General features: G+C 41.6%; 1 protein-coding gene across 8 annotated transcripts in view; it reads right to left on the reverse strand.

The window, feature by feature from the left end:
- The window catches only part of HERC1 (HECT and RLD domain containing E3 ubiquitin protein ligase family member 1), a 219,518-nt gene that overhangs the window by 61,535 nt on the left and 132,561 nt on the right, over positions 1-25,422 (reverse strand). For 6 of the 8 annotated variants that reach the window (XM_089781918.1, XM_089781916.1, XM_089781913.1 and 3 more), the window contains 12 exons: positions 23,609-23,848; positions 23,323-23,406; positions 22,280-22,800; positions 19,478-20,253; positions 17,481-17,679; positions 13,507-13,667; positions 11,139-11,255; positions 10,719-10,950; positions 8,925-9,049; positions 8,450-8,670; positions 5,900-6,168; positions 4,438-4,490 (listed from right to left, as the gene is read on the reverse strand). In XM_089781918.1, the coding sequence (XP_089638044.1) occupies positions 4,438-4,490; positions 5,900-6,168; positions 8,450-8,670; positions 8,925-9,049; positions 10,719-10,950; positions 11,139-11,255; positions 13,507-13,667; positions 17,481-17,679; positions 19,478-20,253; positions 22,280-22,800; positions 23,323-23,406; positions 23,609-23,848 (2,998 nt within the window). The remainder of the gene's footprint in view (positions 1-4,437; positions 4,491-5,899; positions 6,169-8,449; positions 8,671-8,924; positions 9,050-10,718; positions 10,951-11,138; positions 11,256-13,506; positions 13,668-17,480; positions 17,680-19,477; positions 20,254-22,279; positions 22,801-23,322; positions 23,407-23,608; positions 23,849-25,422) is intronic. The other 2 variants (XM_089781915.1, XM_089781914.1) reach the window with 2 other exon arrangements.

Below are 25,422 nucleotides of genomic sequence, written 5' to 3' on the forward strand. Positions count from 1 at the left end.
AAAAGCAAGAGCTCATTTAACATCCTACGTATGGCAGTTTGCTTCTCTCAAAACAAGAGGGCTAGGGTTAAACATCAGTAGGTGAATCTTCTGATTAATGTGATATTCAGGAGAAACTTTAGGAAGGAGTGAAGGTGCAAACACAAAGTCACCGTATCTCAGGAGAACACCATGTACAACGAGCTTGCTATTAAGATACCAAGCTTCCCTACTCTCCTGGCCAAGGTAATAGCTATGAGAAATGAGGCCTTGAGGGACAAATGAAGGCAGAAATAACTCAAGAGTCAATCACCAGAGAGGGGGAACAACATATGAGGGTTCCCTTAGAGAACTGAGAATTAAGTTGAGGTCCTATGGTGAAGCTATATTTTTGACACGAGAGAAGAGGCTGAACAAGCCCTTGATAAACCTTACAGTGGTATGGTGGGTCAAGATTGAGAACCTTTTTATAAGAGGATGGAAATCTGTGAGAGCAGCTAGCTCAGTAATAAGCCTGTGGTCAGTAAATTCAGCAGTAACTGAGAATGTAAGTCAAATAGGACTCAAGAGAAGACAGAGATTAATAGCTGCAGCAAGCCTGGAAGAATTTTCACTTCTGCAAGTAAGTTTCCTTGATTGGAGGCTTTCTACTATTGACAAGTACCATTTGAATTTTTGGGGAGCAAACTTGTTTGAAGAGAGCCACACTCAGTGAAATACTCAGATACTGGTGCAGATGACTGATCCTGACTCCTTGGTGAGGAAAGTCATTTTCAGGAAAGGTGGAGAGCTGGCTGCAGGGACATGCAAAAAAGCTCCAGGAACTACACCTCTCTCAGACATGATAGTGCTACTACTAGTAGTCTTTGGATGCATTTTGTTTAGAAACTTGAGTAGCACAGGCATATAGCAGGAAGCGAGGTGGAGACCTTACCCATCAAGTTGTTTCGGTGTCCTCCCCTTGAACAGGCACTTCATACTGGATGGTGTTACAAAGAACTCTCTGGATATTCCCAGGGAAGTAATATTTTCTAGAATATCTTGAATAATATGTTCAGCTCCCATTTGTGGCAGATGCAGAGATGTCTGGTGAGGGAGTCCACTACAGTGTTTTGTAGATTTGGTTGGTTAGATATGCACAAGTTCCATAATATTATGGGTTCAGTGCATAAATATTGCAATCTTGCTCCTCCTTATCAATTGATATAATACACTGTTGTCCAGCTGTATTTTGATTAGGTGGCCCTTGCTGTGGGGAGGAAGTGCTGGAGAGCATAATGAGCCACTCTGAGCTCCAATATTTTGACATGAAGAATGGTTTTCTGAGGCGTCCATTCATTTTAAGTCATGAGGTTCTTGGAGTGTGTGCCCAAGCCTATCAAGGAGGTGCCTGTGGTGATAATCTTCATGGGAGAAGGCTTTAAGAACGGACCTTCCATGCACAGCTTTTGTGGGTCCTTTGACCAACTCAGATAAGTGACACACTTATAAGGCATGGATAGCCACCTGGATAGACTGTTTGTTGGGGTTGTATGTGGTTCTCAACCAGGCTTGAAGACATGAACAGAGTAGTCTTGCTAAGGGAGTCACGAACATACTGGCTGTCATGTTGCCCAGAAGTTGTAGGTAAATCTTTGCTATATATTTGTGGACTCTTGTGAATTATTGAAACAATGTTTGACTTTGTGGTGATGCTCTGAAAGAAGAGTCCAGAGTGGCTCCAATGAAGGGTATACATTGTATGAGTGTGAGGGTAGACTTTTTTGACATTGACAAAGACCCACAGAGTGACATAGTGATAGGGCCTTGCTGTTTGCTACCTGTGCTTCAAGAGCTACTCATCCAGGCAGGGAGACAATTATGCTCATCAGGAGAGGCTGACAGAAGTTTGGTCAAGACCCTTGGGACAGTGAAAAGGCAGAAGGATAAGATTGTATTGGTAATGGTCCCTACCTACCATAAAACATAGGAATTGTTGTGTATGGGATGAATGGGGACATGCACTCCACAATAAGTGTTCATGTGGGTGTCCCACTGTAGGTGTCATGTCAATCTGGCACCACAGATTGGAGATTATTGAGCAGTAGCTGGCAGGGTACTATAGATGCCATGAGGCGTTTGTGCCTTAAAGAACTGTATGCATGCCTGTGTCCCCTTCTGTTCCTTCTCTACTCCAGAGCAAAGAGAATACTCTGAAGTGGAGAGGAAGAGGATGGGTAGTGGAGCACCCACAGGGACACACATCTCGAAGAACCATTGTTACTGCACAAAGCTCTTCAAGAGCAGTCACGGATGTTGTAACATGTTCATATGCAAGGTGTCTGCTTGTGTAGATCCCTTTATGAGATAGTTGTCTAGGTAATGAAATATTATAAACCTTTACTGGTGCAAATGTGCTGTAGCGACTGCAAGCATTTTGGAGAAAATATTGGGGGCAGTGGAAAATCTGAAGGCAAGACCTCTGTATTAATAATGATTATGAGTCACAATGAAGTGTAGGAAGCATCTGTGGGAGAGTGTGCGGTTATGTGGAAGTAAGCATCTTGGAGGTCGAGAGCTGCAAACCAGTGCCCTGGTCTAGTGCTGGGATAACAGTTGCTAAAGTCACCATTTTGAACTTTTGGTTTTGGATGAACTTGTTCAATCTGTGCAGGTCTAAGATTGGTCTCCATCCTCTGCTCTTTTTCTCAGTGAGGAAGTAACTGGAATAAAAGCCCTTGCCCTAGAATGGGCTGGGAACAGGTTCCACCACATTTATATTTAAAAGATGCTTGACTTCCTGCTGCAGAAGAAGCTAGTGGGTAAGGTCCCTGAGAAGGGATGGGAAAGGTGGTAGAATTGGTGGGATGGAAAGAAATGGGATAATGTATCCTGCTTACATGATTTGCAGAACCCACAGGTCTGTTTTCATCACCACCCTTTGATTGTAATATGGGTGCAATTGGTGTAGGAAAACAGCTGATGACTGAGTTAGTGCTTTGTGTTGGGGGAGGTTGTGCAGACCCTCGACCAAAGTCTCACAATTGCTGAGTGGATGGTAGGGGGTTGGCCCTGTGGTCTTTGAAACTGTGGTCTGGGCTTTGACCTGTTAGGGTCAAAACGACCTTCCTGTATAGGCTCCCCATCCCAAAAGTTTCCCCAGTTCCTAATAAATCGAAACCCCTCCTCTCTACACCATTGCCTGCGTGTGGAACCAGAAGCACTTCAGAGAATGCCACCAGAGAGGTCCCAGATTTCAATCTCTTTCCTAGCAGCCTAAATTTGGCCTCCAGAACCGCTCTCCTACCCTTCTCTATGTCACTGGTACCTACATGTACCACAACCACCGGCTCCTCCCCAGCACTACACATAAGTCTATCTATATGTCTCAAGAGATCTGCAACCTTCGCACCAGGCAGGCAAATCACTATACGATTCTCCCAGTCATCACAACCCCAGCTATCTATGTTTCTAATGATCGAATCCCCCATTACTAACACCTGCCTTTTCCTAATGAGTGGAGTTCCTTCTCCTGAGATGTATCCTGGAAGGTCCCAACTACGGGATCATTTCCCTCTACTCCAGTTGAATGTTCTCCTTTCCTGAGCCTTTCATCCTCCTCAACAGCATTCAAGGATGGCCTTACCAGCATAGCCAAGAGCCTCCCCTTCAGTGGTAACCTTAAAAGAGGATGGCTAGAAGGAGGGGAGGAAGCTTGTACAGGCATCTCTGTGTCAAATGAAGGATCTTCCCCTGTGTGGAGGGATAATGCCAGTACCAGTTGTCAGTTTGGCTCCAGAAAGAAAACTACTTGCATCAGTACAGAGGTTAAAATAGCTGGTGAGGCAGTGCCAGAGAATGTTGTATCACTACCAGCTAGATATAAACTCAGTACCCTCAAAGAGTCTGCATGGAGACTGTGCTAATAGCAGAGGACAAGTCACCAAAGATGAAGACGGAAGCCTCTTGGAGGTAATTTATCAGTGCACAGTATCAGTGATTTGAACTTTTCAAGGTTTTGCAGATCTTCATGAGATAGGAGCCTAGTTTGTTCCAGAGGCCCTGGATTGGGTTCCTCGGGTATCAGAAGTCATACTGAAGACTGTTATCCAAGATTTCGCTTCTGGCTACAGAAGATGGTAACAATGAAGATTGCATGCTGGCTTTGGAATTTGGAAGCACTAAGCCCTGTGCTCATGCCACTCTAGACAGCTTCTCAGTATGCACCATGGTCTTCTTAGCTGGTATGCTGGTTGCAGGATAGGAGGGAATGAGAGCTTCAGTGGCACCGATATTGGGATATGAGTTAGGCATGAACTTGCAGACATTGCTGAAAAAAATCTCTGCTCAAGAGTGCACTGTCTGCACACATTAAGTAATGTCCTTGTTTAGACAGTAAAAGTATATTTATAAAGGACTGAAAAAAATTAACAAAAGTTTCATAAAAGTGCATCTTCCAAACTCAGAATAAAGAAATACCTTCATAGACACTATCTTGCTTGCCTATTAAGTCAGGAGCCTGGCCTTTGTACCTGCACCAAACAAGAAATATGTAAGAGGATACACAGTAACTAAATGGCTCAAAAACCAAGTATATACACATACAATTTAAATACAGAATTTTACTACTGTTAAATGTTTTCTGAGGATTGCTACTCAGGAACAATAGTCTATATTTAATAGAAGACCTGATAACAGTTGTACCATCCTTAAAAAAATCTATTTTGTGATATTGAAAAAATTAACCGATGCTGCTAGTCCTAAAAAAAATGTTGCAATAGCTTCATTTTTAAAGTTGCTGGGCTGAACTACTTTCTTGTTTCTTAGTAAAATGGACTTAACAGGTCTTGAATCTAGGCTATAAAAGATATTTATTACATGCATTTTGGAAAATGATAAACATCTGAAAGGATTCGAGACACACACTTTTTTGGGGGGGAGCAACCTGTAACCCCTATATTCCTCATCTGCATATAACTGTGATATTGCATAGCAAGTATGCTTTTTATGCATATAAAGCACAAACTGTTGTCCAGGAAGGGAGCTACAATTCAATGATTCGCTTGCATAAATTAGGACCAAACCAGGGGAATTGCTGGATCTTTTCCCTGGCGACTCAGCAATTCCCACCGGGTATGAAACAGAAAAGGGGCATGATTTGCCTTTCTCTTGCCCCCTCATATGCTGCAAGCAACAAGAACAATGAGAAAACTTGAATCCAACAGGCTCAGATTTAAAGGAGAAGCCTGTATTAAGATCTGCAATATCCAGTGGAGAGAGGAAAAACTGCTTAATACATTCTAATAGGTTGAAAGTTTAGACTGAATGTTTATATTTTCTTTTGGTAACTACTCTTTTTGTCTATCACTTATAATGACTAAAAATCTATCTTTTGCAGTCAACAAACCTGTTTTACTGTTCATCTTTACCAGTGATTTTGCCTGAAGTGGTTGGTATCAGCTCAGGTTTAGAAAAGTTGGTGAAGTGGTGAACCAATAAATAACTATGCACTGCTCATTTTGAGCAGTTCAAGACAGTATATTCCTGAGGAGGAGATTGGCTGGTGCCTCTTTCTATGATTCACAGGTCGCTCTGGGAGCATTAATACAATCAAGCATGGGGTTCTCCATGCAGTTGTGCTAAGTGGCAACAGCTCCTGGACAGATTTGTTGCTTGCCACTAGCAAAGCATTGAGAGAAGACAACGCAGGCTGGAGTGTTAAGGGGGCAGTCCCACACTCCCAGGCTACCCCCTGAGGATCTAGTCACAATTTTATTTTCCCTTTCTACAAAAGGTGTGATCACAGAAAGATTTTTAAACTCCGTTACCAGCATGAATTTTGGTACAAACTGTAAAACCATCAAATCAAACTCTTAAGATGCATACATGGATGGACATTTTCAATTTTTCTTCCCATATCTAATAATTATTTATTCTGTACCTTTCTGATGTTGATGTCTTGGATTTACTCTTCAAGGCCAAATACTTCTCTCTGCAGCTGCCGCAGAGTAGGTAGTATGGATTTCCACTTCCACATTCACCACCGAACCACCCATCCACATAGGAACCATTGCTACGATAGCCTTGTCGATTTGCACTACGGCCACAGCCAGGATGATTTCTTTTCATATGTTGATTGAAGCTGACAACACTGGATTCACACAATTCACAAACTACCACTTCTTCTCTGTCTTCAGACTCACAAACATGCTGTATGATATGATTTTCATATAAAATTACTAGATATAGGATAAATATGCTCATTATAAATAAGAGGACATCTATTTTAAGTGCTTTTTTTCCTACCTATGTCTGTTAAGCATGCATGATAGTATTTGTGCTTTACTTAGAAGTGGACCAGAGATGAATAACTTAGTATGTGTGCAGGGGGGTACGTGGCAGTGGTCTTGTGTAATAATTTGTTCTTCAAAACAAGTGTAAATAGTTGATTTTTCAATTTATGCTTCTACAAAATACAGAAAGGATGATTTTAAAAAGGAGAAGAGAAGAGAAATCAGTCCCAACTAGGGATGTAAAAAGTTGTTTAAAAATGTAATTCTGTAACTGCTAAAAATCCTAGCAGTTGTGTGCTGTGGGCGCTGCACCATATAGCTTATATATAAAGTTTTATACTGCACAGACTATAGCGAAGCCCATTCCCTAGGAGTGGGGCTGGCAGGGGTTGCTGGTCCTGCTTCTGGGGAGGCTTTGCTGCAGGTTCTTTTATACTGCACAGCCCGCAGTGAAGCCTCCCTGAGAGCAGGCTCCCTGGGAACCTGACTGGCAGGGGCTGCTGGCCCAACTCCTGAAGAGGCTTCACTGCAGACTCTGCAGCAGGCTCTCTAAGAGTCACTGTGTAATATGCAGTGGCAGGGGGCAGAGTGGGGGATTTGCAGGGGAGAGGGGCTGCTTTGGCTGGCTGGAGCAGCCCACTGCCCAGGGCAGGTGGGGAGCTGCCCTATTCCCTACCAGTTTAAGGGTGAGACTTCCCAGTTCACCATTTACATCCCTAGGCTCAATCTGTCACATTATCAGAACTTCTGCCTCTAAGTTCTTTACAATCTAGTCTTCAAGCATCGTTCTGCTTTAGCCTACCAAAGACCATCTTAATGAGTTATTCACTTCTCCCTTAAAATTTGGCAGAGTCTAGATATAGACTGAGGGGAAAAAAACTAATAACTTTTCAGACTATTGACTTCTACATGTAGTGAGTGACAAGTCAATTCAGTTGCTGCTCAAGTCAGTATATATTGTGCACCAAGGTGCCTGAATTTGGAACGCTCTGATCTAATGATGGCAGTTCTACCGTCAAGAATCTCAATTTAAACAGACTTACTAGGAACTTAAGTACACATGGCCAAATTTTCAAACTCTGCCTTGGAACCTCCACATGCAACTACAGAAACAACGAGCAGTCCTGTGGCACTTATTTGTTAGGCTATAAGGTGCCCCTAGACTGCTCATTATTTTTAAAGTTACATGCTAACATGGCTACCCTTCGGAGTCTTTTTATCGTGCAACTAAGGTTATATCATCTGAAAGTGCATGTTTGGGCACAAAAACCCACAAGTTTTGATTGAGCGTTCTAATTTGTGAAATCAGCCAATGAAGCTGCACACTCAACATCTAAGGAAACCACAGTTATTAAATTTACCAATCCTATCCTAATTATAGGGAACACTGAAAATACCACAATAAAGACAAGTACTGTTTGTGAGACAGTAATCAGAACTTTTCAACAAAACCTACTGTAACATGAACAGTAAGACTGAACCCAGTCACAGTAAGATAGCAAACCTAATTTGCCAATAAATTACACTGCTGTAAACCAGAGCTAACTCCACTGAATCAATGGAGATACACAGATAAGTGAATTGAGCTAACTATATCTACTTTTGTTAAACTTAGATGTAGTATACAGGACACTGTCATAAAACCAACAAAGCCTCTCAATACTTTTCATATGACAACACTGGGGAAAATAAAGGCTAATCTGAATTAATGCTTTCTTTTAAATAAAGAAAACTCCCATTGCAAAGATAAAACTGAATGATTTCACTGGACAATGTCTCATTAGTTTTGTTCATTTGCTTTGTTCTAAATGAAAAATGGTGAGCAATTGTTTTATCCTTATACTGCTTTATCTCACTTAAATTTAGCAATCTCCTACAGGCGTGCTATCCCTTAAAATTGGATACAATGATCAAAATAATTTTGCTGAAGTGACTTATCCCTTCTCAAAGAAGAAACTAATGAAGCATGTGAAGATGAACATAGCAAGAATCAAAGGAATAAATTAGGTTTGTACAGCTCTTGTCCCATTAAAGTGAGGCAACAGACATCAAAGTGGCTTTAAGCATCATTATTGTTTAGCGACTCATTATGTCCAAGCAGAAAGCTATTTATGCAATGCGTTATTTTAATTTTTAAAATGTGATTTTGCAAAAAGCAGTAAGTAAGTCAAAGCAGCCCCAGCTGCAATCACACACACCCAGGTAGGCCAATCCAATACCTCTGGGATCCACATTCCCAGAATATCATTATCACTGGCGAGATCCTGTCCAAACATTGCTTCCATTGCTTCATCATCAAGGTCAATTTCTAACTCTTCATCCAAGTTGAAGTCATACAAGGCTCCTGGATCTTGCTGCAAAGATATTCCCTCTCTCCGACTCTGATTTCTGTGAGCCTGTACAGAGCGGTATAATCCCGCTCAAATCAAAGAGAAAACATTCTTTACTTTGCACGTAATTAAAAGATAGCCCATTCAAAAGCTTTTCAAAAATACTGCTAGTAAAATCATAATAAATTTGTATTCCTTACTGTATAAAAGAAATTAAGTTAAATATTTACTGAAATATGCAAAAGCAGTATTTATATTTTTGAAGTTCCACATTAGGTACTAAATACCTTCTCACAATTTTGCCAAATGAACAAAGATACCTGAACCACTGTAGTGCACTTACCAGCACGTGCTAGCAATGTCCGAGCAGCTAAGTCAAATTTATGCCTCCTTGTTACTGCTGACCGACCTCTTGAAGGGGGTCCACTTCCAGAAGCTGCATTCTCTGGATGATCCATATTATCAGTACTGGGAGAATGGTTTGAATATTCAACAGGTAAGCCAAAAACATTTAAGTTATGGATTATTTGTGCATATTAAGCATGGATCATTTAAAAAAAAAAGAGAGAAAACACCATGATGGTAGAAAATACAGTTCTCTCCCTTCAAAAAATTATCTTGCCATTGTGCATTGCATGTTTATACTATCTCCCCCACTAATAGAGAGAAGTTACATGCATGTGTTACAATAAGTAGTTCAGTGACACCTTAGAGCCGTGGTCCCCAACACGGTGCCCGCGGGCGCCATGGCGCACGGGCACTTGCGGGGGGAGCGCGCTTGGCGGGGGGAGCGCCGGGTGCGCGGCACTTGGCGGGAGGAGGTGGGGGGGAGGAGGTGGGGGGGAGCGCCGGCCCCGGGCACGCGGCAGGGGGGAGCGCCCGCCCCGGCCCCGGGCGCGCGGCACTCGGTGGGAGCGCCGGCCCCAGGCGCACGGCCCTTGGAGGGGGCCCCGCCCCTGGGCGCGCGGCCCTTGGGGAGGGGGAGCCGCCCCTGGGCGCTCGGCCCTTGGGGAGGGGGGGCTGCCCCTGGGTGCGCAGCTGGGGGAGGGGGGGCCGCCCCCGGGTGCGCAAGTGTCCCCGCCCCCTGGCGCCCGGCGGGCAAACGGCCACGCCCCCTGGCGCCCGACAACCTCAAAAGGTTGGGGACCACTGCCTTAGATGCTAACAAATATGTATATAGTACCATGAGATTTCATGGGCAAAACCCACTTCGTCAGATGAGATGAGCTTCAATCAAGCTCATTTGCACATATACTGTACACTATTATAGCATAAACTGGGAGACAACAGAAATATCAACATCAAATTATCTCCTCAAGCACTCTCCATTTCTGACAAAAAGTAACTTTGTGACATGTTAATTATTTCTAAAGCCAGTAACTGTGACACCCACAGCCAAATATCTTAACAGGATTAAGCAAGCAAAGGAGAAACTCTGAACACATTATGACTTTTTCACATAAATAATATTTCCTACTAATAAAAATCTGAATGGACTCAGGATTTATGACACAAACACAATTGTTCCTATATAATGACAATCACTTTTGAAATAAATATCAATATAAAACAAAAAAACTATTCTTTCTTTTCTAAAGAACAGAGTTTAAATCTGCCTGAAATCAAGGGAGTGATTAAGGTTGTTGGCTTTAATTTAATTCCTGCTTGATGTCTCTCTTCCTCATCAAATCACCACCTAATTTAGCATAATCAGCACAATTTGAAGTGCTGGTGATGGGCATGTATTAGCACTATCCCTCCCTCAAAAGTGGGCCATAACTTACAAAGAAAGTGCAAGTAAAGAATGCAGTAACATTACAAAGCTTAGTAAGAAACTTTTTTAAAAAAACAACCAACAAATCTAATGAAATTTCTCTTTTAATTGTAGTCAGACGATTAATATCACCTCATTTAATTGTCTTAGAGGGGGATATAGTCATAATTTTTTTTCCCCTCAGCAAACACAATACTGTAAATTAATATACAAAAACTAATTTACAGTCAACTCCACCTCTCTGCATATACAGACTGACAAAATTAATTTGAAATGGTATTTCTGAGTCTTCTTCTGGCAATTACCAATTTACTGATGCATCAGCAGCAAGATTTATGCAATCAAAAGAGAACTACATTTTACCTTTCACCAAAACCTTCCTCCAGTTCAGTGGAATCAGCTGACGGGATATCTCCTGGTGATTGTAAATAACACTGGTCACTAGATTTTCCACTGCTTCCAGAAACTATTGTCCCATGATGTGAATCTGCAGTTCCTTCTGATTGGAGCTCTTCATCTTCTTCATTCCCAGGATGCTCTATCATCCACATGGCCAGCACTGTGATATTCTGAGCATCTGCTTCTCCTCTTGCACCTGAAAACCAAGAAAAGTTTACCATACAATTTTATAACACTATTGATGAAGAAATCCATTTACTCCTTCCATATCTGGCCATGGAATTTGTGAGTTCAAAGCTTATAACATTTAGCGTTCTATTAAAAAGTGTTTCATATTAAACTGTGCTTTCACATGCAATAGGTATTATTCAACAAACAGATCACCTGTGGCTTCCATAGCTTTTGCAATCTGCCTGAGAGAAAATCCCATTTCTAGCAATGGAACAGCAATGGCAGGTGGAGGAGGAGAAGTTGAAAGCCGACTACTTGGGTCTGACAAAGCTAAGAGAAAGAAAAAAGTTAACTTATGCAACCGTCAGTTATCAATATACTTTTGCATTTCTTTGGCCTTTTGCATTTCAATCACTTAGCAGCAATTTGTTATTAGTTGAGGATTAAGAATTAAAGAACATTTGTTCAGTGAGAACTTTCTAACATCTTTACTTATTTGCAACTCTGGATCATCTCATTTCCATAATTAAACCAGAAAAAGTTCCTCTTCCTTTACTTGGCCAAGACTATGTATGCAAACATTTACTTGATCAATTGAGGTCAATGCGATTTCAATATTCTGAATTAAGATGAAACCCTACCAACCTATCCTCATATGGGTTGGACTAAGTTCAGCTTGTTTGAACTTCGTTCAGAGGATCAACAACTTTAAATTCACACCAAGATATTTTGCCCTAAGTAGCAACAAGAAACACTAGTATAGCTGCTGAGGATACTTCAAAGTCTCTTTGAACAGTGTGTTCTATCTTCCTGAAAAAAAATCACTTAGAATGATTATTATATCCTTGAAAAGGCCAAGCTCTTTCCAAGAACAATTGCCCTAGAGCTTAGAAAAAAAAAGATGTATTCATTACTTCCTATAAAGGTGAGGATTAATGTCTGAAAGCACTAAAGTAGCAGAAAAATATGCTGCCACCTAACTCTCATGATGGAGGCAAAGCATCTAGAGAGAGAGAAAAAAAAAGAGGCAAGCCTAGAGGCTGAGCAGATAAGTTGCTAAGCAACAGTCTGAGTAGCTGAAGAGACCACTGCAGAAAGGAGACAACCAGAGCTATGAATTAATAAAGATGTTATGGGGAGAGGGGACATAAGTTATATTCCTCTACCTTGTATCAGTCTAGAATCTGAACACTCAACATTAGTTCTGGAGGTGAAATGTTTAGTTTTCATGTTAGTCACCCAAAGATATGAGGTGTCTTTTTCTTAATATTTATAAGTTGAACATTTTACTGAATGATGTCAATGCTAGCTAACACTGACATCAGCAGGAACAGGGAATTGCAGTGTACCAATTCTAATAATGTTTCCAACCAGATATCATTCCTCAGATAAGAGGACAACAGTCAGAAAAATGGTGCTATTTGGTTTCAACTTTGTATAAATTACTCAAAATAGAAGCTTGCCCCTGTAACAGGATTAACTGGAGGAGACTATTTCAGTAATATATAGTAATGATGGATATCGGAAAACAATCAATATACTTTAGTGTTATAAATAATATATTCTAGCTTGTAATGGGAGATTTTCAAAACACAGGGACTAAAGGAAAACTCTCTTTAAACAAAGCCTGACCTAGGTCCAAAATCCAACAATGTTAAAATGTTAATTAAAATGTTAAACAAAAACCAGGACATGAGGAAGGATATAGAAAAATCATTTTTAATAGCTTCCAGTTATGCAACATTAAGACCCTAAGGCTACGTCTACACTGGCCCCTTTTTCGGAAGGGGCATGCTAATTTTGAAAGTGGGAATAGGGAAATCCGCGGGGGATTTAAATATCCCCCGCGGATTTAAATAAACATGTCCGCCGCTTTTTTTCCAGCTTGGGGAAAAGCCGGAAAAAAAGCGTCTAGACTGGCCCGATCCTCCGGAATAAAGCCCTATTCCAGAGGATCTCTTATTCCTACTTCAAAGTTTATTCCTGAGGATCGGGCCAGTTTAGACACTTTTCTTCCGGCTTTTCCCCAAGCTGGAAAAAAAGCGGCGGACATGTTTATTTAAATCCGCGGGGGATATTTAAATCCCCCGCGGATTTCCCTATTCCCACTTTCAAAATTAGCATGCCCCTTCCGAAAAAGGGGCCAGTGTAGACGTAGCCTAAGTGTACAAGTGTCCAGTAATGGCTTTACTATTACTTAAAGGCTAGTGGGTTCTGATATAAACTTGAAGTTTGTTCTGTTAAGCAATTCTTTGAACAAATACCAAACAAACCAAAAGTAATATTTTAGAATTTTCTCATAGTCATCAATACCACCTGCTCATTCTTGTACACAGACATCAGTATGCAATCTATTCAGCTATTTATAAGCACCAACTTTAACTTTTTTTCTAGCAATCAATTGCTGAGTTTTAGTACTAAGGTCTCCACCATAAGATTTTTGATGTGACTTGCACACTGAATTCTATCAAAATGTAGAGTTCCAATCAGTTCATGATGCATTAAAAGGTTAAATTGAACATTCTTAAACTTATGAAATTCCTACACTTCCTACCAAGTTGTGTGTCGCTTACTAGTGTACCTGTACGATTGGCAGGTCTCGTGGACTGGGAATCAGGAGAGGTCAGACTTTGTCTCCTTCCCACTTCATCAGAAGGAGACGTTGGTAAGGAGGATATTGGAGGAGTCTGTGCACGTCGTGTTGGAAGTACTGTTGTGGTTGGGTAACTTGAAAACATTTGCCTTTCAAAAAAGGAAAGATGTATTTAAACTACACTACATCTCCACACTGTGGAAGTCTTGCATCATGCCCACCATTAGCTAGTACTAACATACTTAAATAGATGGTGTGAACTCAAGAGACAAATGTCCATGCTACCTTGACTACAGAACCAAGTGCAGTTTCATATAAGATTGAGTATCATTTTAGTGGGAAGGACCCTGAAGGGACAACACACCTATGCTGTGACAGGACAAGCTCAGTTCTGCAGTGTGCTGCTCCCAACAGCACAAAGGAGTGAGCAGAGGCAGCGTATGGGCTGGACTAGGAGATCCATCAGAAGTATTGTTCCTTCCAACATCCCAAAACATCTGCTCAGAGCTCAGCCCTGCTACGCAGGCCAGAGAATTTGTCCTTTAGGATCTGAATGTTCCAGCATGTGAGGCCTCTCACTATAAGTAGTTCTCAGTTCCTATGTGCCTGAAAACAGCCCCTAAAGAGTACTAAGAAAAGGGTAGATCAGAAGCAATAACTCAAAACAATTCCATTTAATAAAAACAAGCTTTCCTTCATCATGAATAGCAGATCTATGCAGGAGATTAATTAGCAATATCACACAACTGGATGACAACCGAGGAGAGTTTTAATACACAGGGACTGACCAACAACTCTCTTGAAACAAAGCTGGATCTAGCTCCAGAATCAACAATGTTAAAATGTTAATTAAAATGTTAAATTTGTCAGCCCAACAAACAAAAACCAGGACATCACGAAGAATATAGGGAAAGTATTTTTAATAGTTTTCAGTTATGCATAATATTACTTAAAGCCTAGTGACTTCTGATGTATGCTGACAGATATATAGCTTATATCTGTAGAAACAATTCATGATGGAAAATAAAAGTATCAAATTCAAAAAAGCCACTCTCAGCAGAACAAAGACACTAAAAAGTAGAATCATAGAATATCAGAACTGGAAGGGACCTTGAGAGATAATTAAGTCCAGTTTCCCACCCTCATGGCAGGACCAAGCACTGTCTAGATCTGTGGTCCCCAACACGGTGCCCGCGGGTGCCATGGCACCCGCGGGGGCATTTGCATGCGCCCGCCAGGTGCTCAGGGCTGGCCTGGCCCCGGGCACATGGCGCACGGTGAGCGCCGGCCCCGGGCGCGCGGCGCTTGGCGGGGGGAGCGCCGGCCCCGGGCGCGCGGCGCTTGGCGGGGGGAGCGCCGGCCCCGGGCGCGCGGCGCTTGGCGGGGGGAGCGCCGGCCCCGGGCGCGCGGCGCTTGGCGGGGGGAGCGCCGGCCCCGGGCGCGCGGCGCTTGGCGGGGGGAGCGCCGGCCCCGGGCGCGCGGCGCTTGGCGGGGGGAGCGCCGGCCCCGGGCGCGCGGCGCTTGGCGGGGGGGGGCCGCCCCCGGGCGCACGGCGCTTGGTGGGGGGGGGGGCCGCCCCCGGGCGCGCAGCTATGGGGGGGGGGCCCCCGCCGCCCCCCCCGGGCGCGCAAGTGTCCCCGCCCCCGGCGCCCGGCGGGCGAACGGCCACGCCCCCTGGCGCCCGACAACCTCAAAAGTTTGGGGACCACTGGTCTAGATCATCCCTGACAGGTACTTGTCTAACCTGCTCTTAAACCTCTCCAGTGATGGAGATTCCACAATCTCCCTAGGCAATTTATTCCAGTGTTTAACCACTCTGACAGTTAGGAATATTTTCCTAATGTCCAACCTAAACCTCCCTTGCTGCAGTTTAAGCCCATTGTTTTCTAGACCTTTAAACATTTTTGTTGCTCTTATCTGGACCTTCTCCAATTTCTCCACATCTTTCTTGAAATGTGGTACCCAGAACTAGACACAATATTCCAACTGAGGTATAATCAGCAGAAGTAGAGCAGAAGAATGACTTCTCTTGTCTTGTTCATAACACTCCTGTTAATGCATCCCAGAATCATATTTCTTTTTAGCAACAGTGTCACACTGTTGACTCGTATTTAGCTTGTGGTCCACTATGAAGCAAAGATCCCTTTCCACAGTACAGTAGACTTCCGATAATCCGGCACCCTTGGGACCCAGGTGGTGCCGGATTATCAGAAATGCCGGACTATCAGGAGGTACTCTGGCAGGGGCGGGTCTCGTCGAAGGAGAAGCGGAGGAGGGGGTGGGGGTATGCCAAACCCTCCCTCCTGCTGCAGGGAGGCAGAGCCTGCGAGCGGAAGAGGAGAGGCGGTGACAGGCAGGCAGCCGCATTCAGGACGTTCTGGTCAGTTACAGTCACTCCGGCTGGATCCACAGCCGACACGCAGTTAATGTAATTTTCCTCTCTACTGCTGGGGGGGGGGGGGCAGGGGAAGTTAGGGGTCGGTGGCAGAGGGGAGGGAGAGGGAGAGGGGTCTCCCACCGACCCCTACCTTCCCCTGCCCCCCCCTCCCGGCAGTAGAGAGGAAAATTACATTAACTGCGTGTCGGCTGTGGATCCAGCCAGAGTGACTGTAACTGACCAGAACGTCCTGAATGTGGCTGCTTTGGCACACCCTCGCCCCCTCCTGCTCCCCCTCCCCCTCTCCCACCGACCCCTACCTTCCCCTGGCCCCCCCCCTCCTGGCAGTAGAGAGGAAAGTTACATTAACTGCGTGTCGGCTGTGGATCCAGCCGCAGTTAATCAATTACTCTAACAACTTGAAGCAGCTGCAGGAGCACTTCCGGGTTGCAGTTGGTGCCGGACCATCAAGCGTACCGGACCACTGGATGCCGGACCACCGGAGTTTTACTGTACTTCCTAGACAGTCGCTTCCCAGTCTGTATGTGTGAAATGGATTGTTCCTTTCTAAATGGACTACTTTGCATTTGTCCTTATTAAACTTCATCCTATTTACCATTTTTCCAGTTTGTCCAGATCATTTTGAATTATGACCCTAACCTCCAAAGCACGTGCAACCTCTCTGACCTTGATATCATCTGCAAACTTAGGAAGCGTAGTTAGTCTATGCTATCATCTAAATCGCTGATGAAGATATTGAACAGAACCAATCCCAAAAACAGACCCCTGTGGAACTCCACTTTTTATGCCCTTACAGCACGACTTTGAACCGTTAATAACAACTCTCTGAGAACGGTTATCCACCCACCATGTAGTAGCCTCATCCAAGTTGTATTTGCCTAGTTTATTAATAAGAAGGTCATGTGAGACTGTATCAAATGCCTTCCTAAAGTCTAGGTGTACCACGTCCACCGCTTCTCCCTTATCCACAAGGCTTGATATCCTATCAAAGAAAGCTATCAGATTGGTTTGACATGATTTGTTCTTTACAAATCCATGCTGGCTGTTACCTATCACCTTATTTTCTTCCAGATGTTTGCAGATGTATTCCTTAATTACCTGCTCCATTATCTTTCCTGGCACAGAAGTTAAACTGACTGGTCTGTAGTTTCCTGGGTTGTTCTATATTGGCCCTTTTAAGTAGTACACTTAACCTCTATACTCCAGTTGCCCCTAATCCAGGATCACCTGTGGTATCGAGGAGGAAGTGGCTCTATGTGCTGCTGCTCCTCCTCCCCCAAGCTGGAGGAAATGCAGTGCAGCGAAGCACTTCCCCTGTGGCTTTTCCTTGACGCTCCCAAAGTGGTAGGGGACAGTGCCGAGAGCAGCGCAGAGCCACGTGTGCTGCTGGGAATGCTCATCTCCCTCACAGTCAGACCTCACTGGCCCAGCAAAATCTTTAATTCAGCATGCCTTGTTTCCTTGGGTTGCTGGATTAAAGAGGTTCAAGTATATATCAAAATCATCTACTTGAGATAGTACAGAAAAACAGTCAAATGTATTTTAAAGGAACCAAGCACTCTACCTAAGAAGACTAAGAGGCATAACTCCAGGTGATTCTGAAGCTGGCACTGTTTCAGTATCTGTGACTGGCGTAGTAGCAGTAGTAGTATCTTCCAGCGAGCTGCTCATGAAAGATGTAGTACTAGAAGCAGAAGGGCTGGTAGTAACTGGTGTTTGGGCCTGCTGTGCTTGGTCACTTTCTTCTGCTTGTTGATCTACTTCTGCAATTCAAAAAGGATGTTATAGGAACATTAAGATGATGCTACAGAATGGTTTTACCTAACTTTAAGTTTTATATAATAGGTTATTTCTCTTTAAAATTCTCTCATTATAAACACTACTGTATCTCCCTAATAAGTAAACACACATGCAGTTTATAAAAATATTTCTGCCCAATATCTTGTGAAGGAAAATATGCTGGTAAACTCATTCTTATAATGATGAACAGTAGTTGATGAGCAGTATTTTTAAGATGGGAAGAGAAGAGAGAGGAAAGATCCTTTTTTCATTAGAGCTTATTATAGATACTATACTACAGCAGTTAGATTTTAACTCGCCAGAGATAAGGTTTAAGCGATTAAGACATATATTCTCTGGTGTGAAAACAGTTTTTATAAAAATTACTATGTAAAATAAACTATATAATTTCCTATAGCAAAAGAATCTAGAATATTAAAGTTTCAACATCTGAGCTACTTGGTTGTTTGTCATTTTTCATGGATTTGTCCTTTACAAATGTTTGAAATCTGCTATTTTGACAAGAGCAGTGTAGTAAGTAGCTTCTCTGAAGTTGACAATGTCATTCTACATATATAGACATTCTAATGCCATATCTTCACTTGCAGCGCTGGAGATCCATCTTCTGGCGTTCAATTGAATGGGTCGAATTAAGACCTGCCAAATCAAATGCTGAGGGCAGCTCTTGTTGGCACCTGTACCCCTCAATTCACGAGGAGTAAGGGAAATTGACAGGAGCTTTTACTCCCATTGGCCTCCCTCTCTGAAGAGGACGCCAAGCTGTAGGGCTGTTGCTACACTTCAAAGGTGGAATCGCTGCATGGAGCCTGGGGCCACCAGGGCTCCATGTGACGCTGCTGCTTTGAAACGCCATGGGGAGCCCAGCATCAGGCTGCACGTGGCATTTCAAAGTGGCAGCACTGCATGGAGCTTGGGGTCAATGGGGAGTCCCCAGCTGATCCCGGGCTCCATGCGGCACTGCCAATTTTAAATGTGGTGTGCAGCCTGGAGACACCACAGCTAGCTCCGGGCTGCATGTGGTGTTTCAAAGCAGCAGAGACCCTGGGCTCCACATGGCAGTGGCCCCAGGTGTCAAGCAGAGCTGCCACTTTGAAGTACCCCCTCTTCCTCCTCCCCTTGCTGTCTCTCTCTCATAGAAGCAGCGAAGGGGACGAGGGGGAGGAAATCAGACTAGTTGACTAGCCCTTCACATTCCTAATGTAGATCTGACAAAAGACTAAAAGCTACACTATTTGTATTTTCTCCTTGTCTCCACAAAGTCAGCTAATTCCAGAAAACGCTGCTCACTGAAGGTTTAAACAATATTGATGGACAATGTTAAACATTTATTTTTAGTCTACCCTGACCACTAACCCACAATCAGCCAAGTCAGGTAGACCTGTGTCATAACATATATAACACAGAAAGAGTTTATATAAAATCTTTCTTTCAAATTTGGGTATAAACACAAAACGCAACTCTATTTTTCTGCCTACAGTGATGTCCTTTCTTCCTGCATATAACTCTGTACCTTAATGTCAATCTCTATTTTAATAAACTAAACAAAGGACGAGAGGGTAATTACCAATGTCCATACATTCTAGAAATGGGTATGATTTGCTACCTTCCTTAATTTTGCTACTTAAGATTTTCACAAGTCTCAATCACTGCAGAAATATATTCTTACATGTGATCTAAGTCCATATTCTTGGTAATTTTACGTTAACTCTTATTAACTTAACAAATCTATAGATTAACATTATCGTAACTTGAAAAAAGTACCTTGTTTAATTTTGCCACCAAACTGGTCCTCCAATAGCCCATGAACCACTAACTTGTAGATCATGGCTTGTGCTCGTTCCAAATCTGCTAGTCCTAGAGCTCTCTTTATTGGTGAACGCATGACTGCCCGTTTCACCATATGGCGCATCAGGAACTGCAATGCAGCACGCATTTCAACATCTTCATGAACAACTGGAGAACTAGCACAATCAGAATTATGACCATTTTCTGCAAGGATTTTTGGTATCAGTAGTAACTCAGCATATTTACTACAACTAAGAAGAGCACTAAGTGATTTCATAGCACCAAGGTAAAGATAGGATAACTGTACTGCTCGGAGTTCTGACTGTACAACATCATGATTTCTTGATATGTGATCATGATTTTTTCTTTTTCCTTCTATAGTTTGATGTTGAGACTCCATACCTAGTGGTGTTGGTTCTAAAGAGAAGGAAGCTATTTCATTTTCTGACTTGGAACATGTAGTGATGGGTCCTTTGATATCATCAGCACTTAGTAGTGATCGCATATCTGATCCAGTATCCCCCTCCATTTTCTGTTCAATGTCCCCTTTCTCTTCTGCCTCATGTCTGTGTTTTTTCTCATGTCTCTTGGCACTTTGTTTTCCCATATCTTCATGAATACCAGTCAGATAGGTAAGGTCCAGCAACACTGTAGCTGTCAATCCACGGAATCTTGCAACATCAAAAGGCAGTGGTTCACAGGGCTCCAGATTATACAGTGGGGTATCACTAGGCGACCAAAAAGTTGGGAAGCTTTAATAAAGATCAGAATGACACAGGAAGAAGCAAGTGAGGGATAGACAAGAGGAAAGTACAGGAAATAATGTAGGCAAAATAAGATGTAAAATATATTTAATAAAATAATTTAAATGAACTGACAGTCTAAAAATTAAATGTAAACAAGGAAAAGAAATGAGGTTATGATGAGAAAACAAGGAGATATAATACTCAATGCAAAGGAAGTGAGACATGCACATGTTTTCAACAATGAATATTAATTTCCAGAAACTTCATATAATCCATCACTTAGATAATGATGAATTTATGCTGCATTATTTTAAATTTTTCAAGTCATTCACAATATAATTTCTTATAATTATCACTTAAGTGTCTGGTAATTGGTTTGAGCTGAATTTATTTTTTGTTTATGAAGGACACAGGCAAAGATTTAATGAAGAAGACTCCTGAACTTTTACAATGTTGACGTAAAGCTACTTCCAGCATTTTATCAATTTCACTCTACTACTTGTCTTTTTACTGCTAAGATGCACAAAAAACAAAAGCATCACTAGCAATGCAGGGAGCAGCTCTATCAATGAATATCAGTCTATCAGTTATTTTTTTTATCATTGACTCCGTTCCTGCACCCTAACAATGACCAGTCAGCTGAGGCATACCATGCACGTAAGAGCTCCTACTGCTAGTGACAGATCCTTACTTTAAATATTGCCTATGAGTCATTGCCTCCATCATACACAGGACAAACAGAAGTAACTTGTAGCCATATATTTTTTACATAACCAGCAGATTTACAAATTCAGAATTTTCCCTACAGTTTTTGATATTCTCAATATTTTCTTCAGAATTTAGATTCTAAAAAATGACCATTTCAGTGTTTTGTTACTGAGAATCTCGCCTGCTTAAATAGATTTAAAATTGGTGCAAACCCTTTCTATTGACTCTTTCTAATTTGCTTACACATGACTGAATTGGGTAAATGCATTAACTGATTTAATTCATCTGGCATAATTTATGTGTAAAAAAATTGCATTAGTTTGCAGACAGGCTAGCAAAACAGTTCTAAGATGTGTGAACAGACACCATTCATCTCAAAGAAGAATTAAACTTTGAAATGTAATTATCTCCAGAGACAAAAGAAATCAGTGGTTATGTATTAACTTGATTCCCAGTCTTCTAAAGTATCACCAAAAAAATAAGGACATAGAGTAATCTAATTTTTTGCAGAAAACATTAGCCAATTCTCATATAGATAAATGCAGGCAAGGTGAAAAGACTCCATGAAGTTCTCAAATAATTTTCTTCAGACTGTTTCCCTCTCTGCAGTCACCCCACTCTGCAGATTCATAGGACCTGATGAAGGGATAAATGTACTGTTGATTCTTTAGGCCAAAGCAAATCAGAACTTGGCATAAATGCTGCCTCAAGACAGCAATAACTTAGATGTGGATAGCCACAACTGTGAGAAGGGAGAATTGTCCCACCTGCTGACTTGGCCTCCTCAAAACTTCTATAGACAGGAGAGGACAATGTAGCACTACCCACTTCTAATAAACCAAAACAGAATTCCCACCACTTGCAAATGTGATATAGCTAATTAATTATAGCAAAAATGCAAGCTAGTCAATAAAAGTTTGTATCCAAGAAGTTGTAATAAAAATTCAGAGAGATAACATATCAATAAGCCTGTATATAAACTTCAAACATAAGCAACACTTATGTCAAATACAGCTCAAGCGTGCGGATGTCTTCAAATTAGGAAATTTAGAGTCAAAATTTAGTTTGAAAACTATCAGAACATGTCAATGAATTCCAGATTTCCAAATGAATTATATACTGATTTTTATTTCTCTAATTTCAAAGTACTAGTTTATTTTTCAAATTAGAATTCTTGAAAGTTGCTTTAACTAGCTGAATGCCCAAGCATTTATTTTAAACTTAAGTTACTCGTGACTGAAAATTCATGTTTCCGATGTAAAACATATGTAAAAGTATCATTAAAATTGCTAACTATTTGAAAGAATAACTGAATGCACTTTACCTGATAGTAATCTCTGCTTCATCCCACTGGACTTTAGCAGATGTACTGCCCTCTTTGGCTACTCCAAGTAAGGTGGCATGACGTCCAGTTTGCTTGTGTACACATCGGCCTCCAACTCGAAGACCAGCATCAACTCCACCAATTACCGCAAGAACAGGCCATACCTCTACACAGAGAGTCTTGAGCTGAACTTCTGAGAGTTCAGCAAGACCATGCCTACAATGTTTATTTTTCTCTTCTTCTTTATTCTCTCTCTCCTCTCTCATGTCATTCTCATCTCGGCTTTGGACTGAGCGACTTTTCTTCAGTTTTTGACCTGCTTCTTTAAGGCACATTTTGATTTTGTGCAGCCGTTCCATCATTTTTTTATTAATGCAGTGCGTCCAACGGTCTGCACGATGAAGGATGCGGATAAGTTGGATAGTGGCCTCTGCTAGCACTGCAGCAACAGGACTACAGATAGGATCACCAGCAAGCAAGTCTCTAGGTGTGCCACGCATCTGCATATCACATATTTTCACCTTAGTGTTAAAAAAAAATCCAAGTTATACTCTCAATTTATATTTCAAAGCTTATTCTAATTTTAGTATTTTCTTCTGAATTGAAAAATTTAATATTTTTGGTTTTTTGTGTTCGTCCATATGTAGTTCAAAATATTCCTTATACTGGAATTGGTTCCAATTCTACTGACAGATATCTATGTACAAGATTCCGAGTCTTGTAGTACTCAGTTCAGGTCTTTCAAAAGGTTGCAAAATGTAGGACTAAGGTCTACTGCATATTTTTCGAATAGTGTAGTAGGTAGACAGTGCTTGGTTCTGCTATGAGGGCAGGGGACTGGACTCGATGACCTCGAGGTCCCTTCCAATTCTATAATTCTATTATTCTAATGATCCAAAAAATCATGCATTATAATGGACAATCAGGGGAGTTCTTTCCATAGATCAGCTAAAAAAGTTTCAACATTTACATACAGTAGGACAAGAAGCATAAAATAAGCCCATATGACCTGTTACTGTTATGTAGATATATTTTTCAGTTACCTTTTCTCCTGGGTTACTGCTATAGAACATTACACAAGGGTATAATTCTGCTGCATCCACATCTTCAAAAGCTAGTTTTGGCTCCTAGTTAAAAATGAGGAATAGAAACTTTTAAAACAGGTTTTTAGAAATAGACAATTTAAAATAATGTATCACTTTATAATCTTTGCAAGTAATAAAATTAACTTTTTGTGGTTTTAGAATCATGTGTAAGTTACCAAATGTTTACAGTCAAAGCTACTGCAGCAAATATTAAAGGAAAAACTAGATAGAAACAGTTAAATACCTCTCCATTTTTACCAAATGAAATAGTTCTAGCTTCCATATCCAATACACAAGTGATGAAGTCTCCTTGAGTAAAACTGGACAGAGTCAAAGTCTGTTCCCCATTATGATAGAGGTTACCACTGTAGGCTCTATACAGCCACATATCTGACGTAGTGCGATGGTTAAAGTCATGTACCGGCCAGCGAGACACTCCTACGCATGTGCCTTCATTACCTCGATTTTCCTTCACAATATAGAACTAGAAGGATTAAAAGAAAAATGCCATGGCATAATTCAACATACAAATATAATACTGGTCACAGGTAATATTATATTCAAGCAATGAGTAGACTATACTCTTAATATAAGAATTAAAGGATAGTTTTAAATGTTATGTGTAAGATATCAATTTATGAAATTTTTCATAAATTAATACCACAGCACACTGGTTGAATACACTTACCTGCCCTCTAAAATCTCACTTTTCCTGAAAAGGTCAGTCAGTCTCTAATGATTGATTTATTATGGTCTACTATCAGTCATTAGAAGTGAATATTTGGACATCAATAGTTGTCTCATAAGTTCACAAATCAAATACTGGAGCACTTTCAATTTAAGAGTGTATCTCTTACAAGTAGGTAAGATATAGCTGAAGTAATATTAGTCAGTAAAATAAATTAGTTTCATTCATGTTTAAAGTAAATGATTTACCCAGAAAAATACAGGCTATAATACACTATCATCTACTTCCCTAGTGAGAGACTACAGAAAAAATTATCTATCTATATGAATAACCATGTCTAACTGAGAAATGCCATTTAGCCATATGAAAAAAATCTGTATTCTCAGATCTACTGAGACTGGTGTGTAGTACTCCCTTCAGAGGGCAGTGTGGTCTTGTCAAAAAAAGAAGTTACACAGTGCATTTGCTTAAATATCTAGACCATCTAGTGAAAGTGTATGTGGATACCCATACAATAATTTTGTACAACTGATTTAAAGCAAAGCTTTTCTATCCAGAAGCTGGCAGAGCTTCCTGTGACAAGGACCATGACCTGGGAAAAACTAGTCACTACAATCATCATATTTGGTAAATATATTTTTGCCTTCTCCCCTTTTATTTGTCCATTCAAAGTTAATGAGAAAAGTAATTGGGGGGTTTTAAAAGCTGGCTGTATTTATATTAAGACTTTATGGCTCATCTAGTATTAAGAAAGCCTCGATGAAGAGGACAAACTTTACATAGGGTACGTCTAGACTACCGGGTTTTGTCGACAGAAGTTTTGTCGACAGTATCTGTCGACAAAACTTCTGTCAACAAAGAGCGTCCAGACACATTGAGTTCTGTTGACAAAGCAAGCTGCTTTGTCGACAGAACCCTGTAGTCTAGACGCAACCCTACAGGCAATAACACCTTCTGTCGACAGAACTCTGTCGACAGAAGGTGTTATGCCTCGTAAAATGAGGTATACCAGCGTCGAAAACTGCTGAGTTCTGTCGACGTTATGTCGACAGAACTCAGCGGTAGTGTAGACGCTGGTATAGTTTTGTCGACAAAAGTCCACTTTTGTCGACAAAACTCAGTAGTCTAGACACACCCATAGTGAAAACTACCACCCTGCATCTTAAGTTGGGCGAAGGAGAGGGGGAGAAGTTGTTTGGCTGGGTGGCTGGAAAGAGAGAGTGAATTCTTGATGGTTTGGGAGGAGAGAAGGCTCCCAGAAAGGAGGCCCATGTGGTAGCTGACTCATCACTCAGGAATGAAGGGTTTTAAAAAGTCAGCCTGCATTGAGACCTTCCCTTCTTATTCAAGGTACAGGATCAGCAGCACCT

This window comes from Pelodiscus sinensis, chromosome 14 (genome assembly GCF_052426305.1).
Source record: "Pelodiscus sinensis isolate ZL-2025 chromosome 14, ASM5242630v1, whole genome shotgun sequence".
Lineage (NCBI taxonomy): Eukaryota > Metazoa > Chordata > Testudines > Trionychidae > Pelodiscus > Pelodiscus sinensis.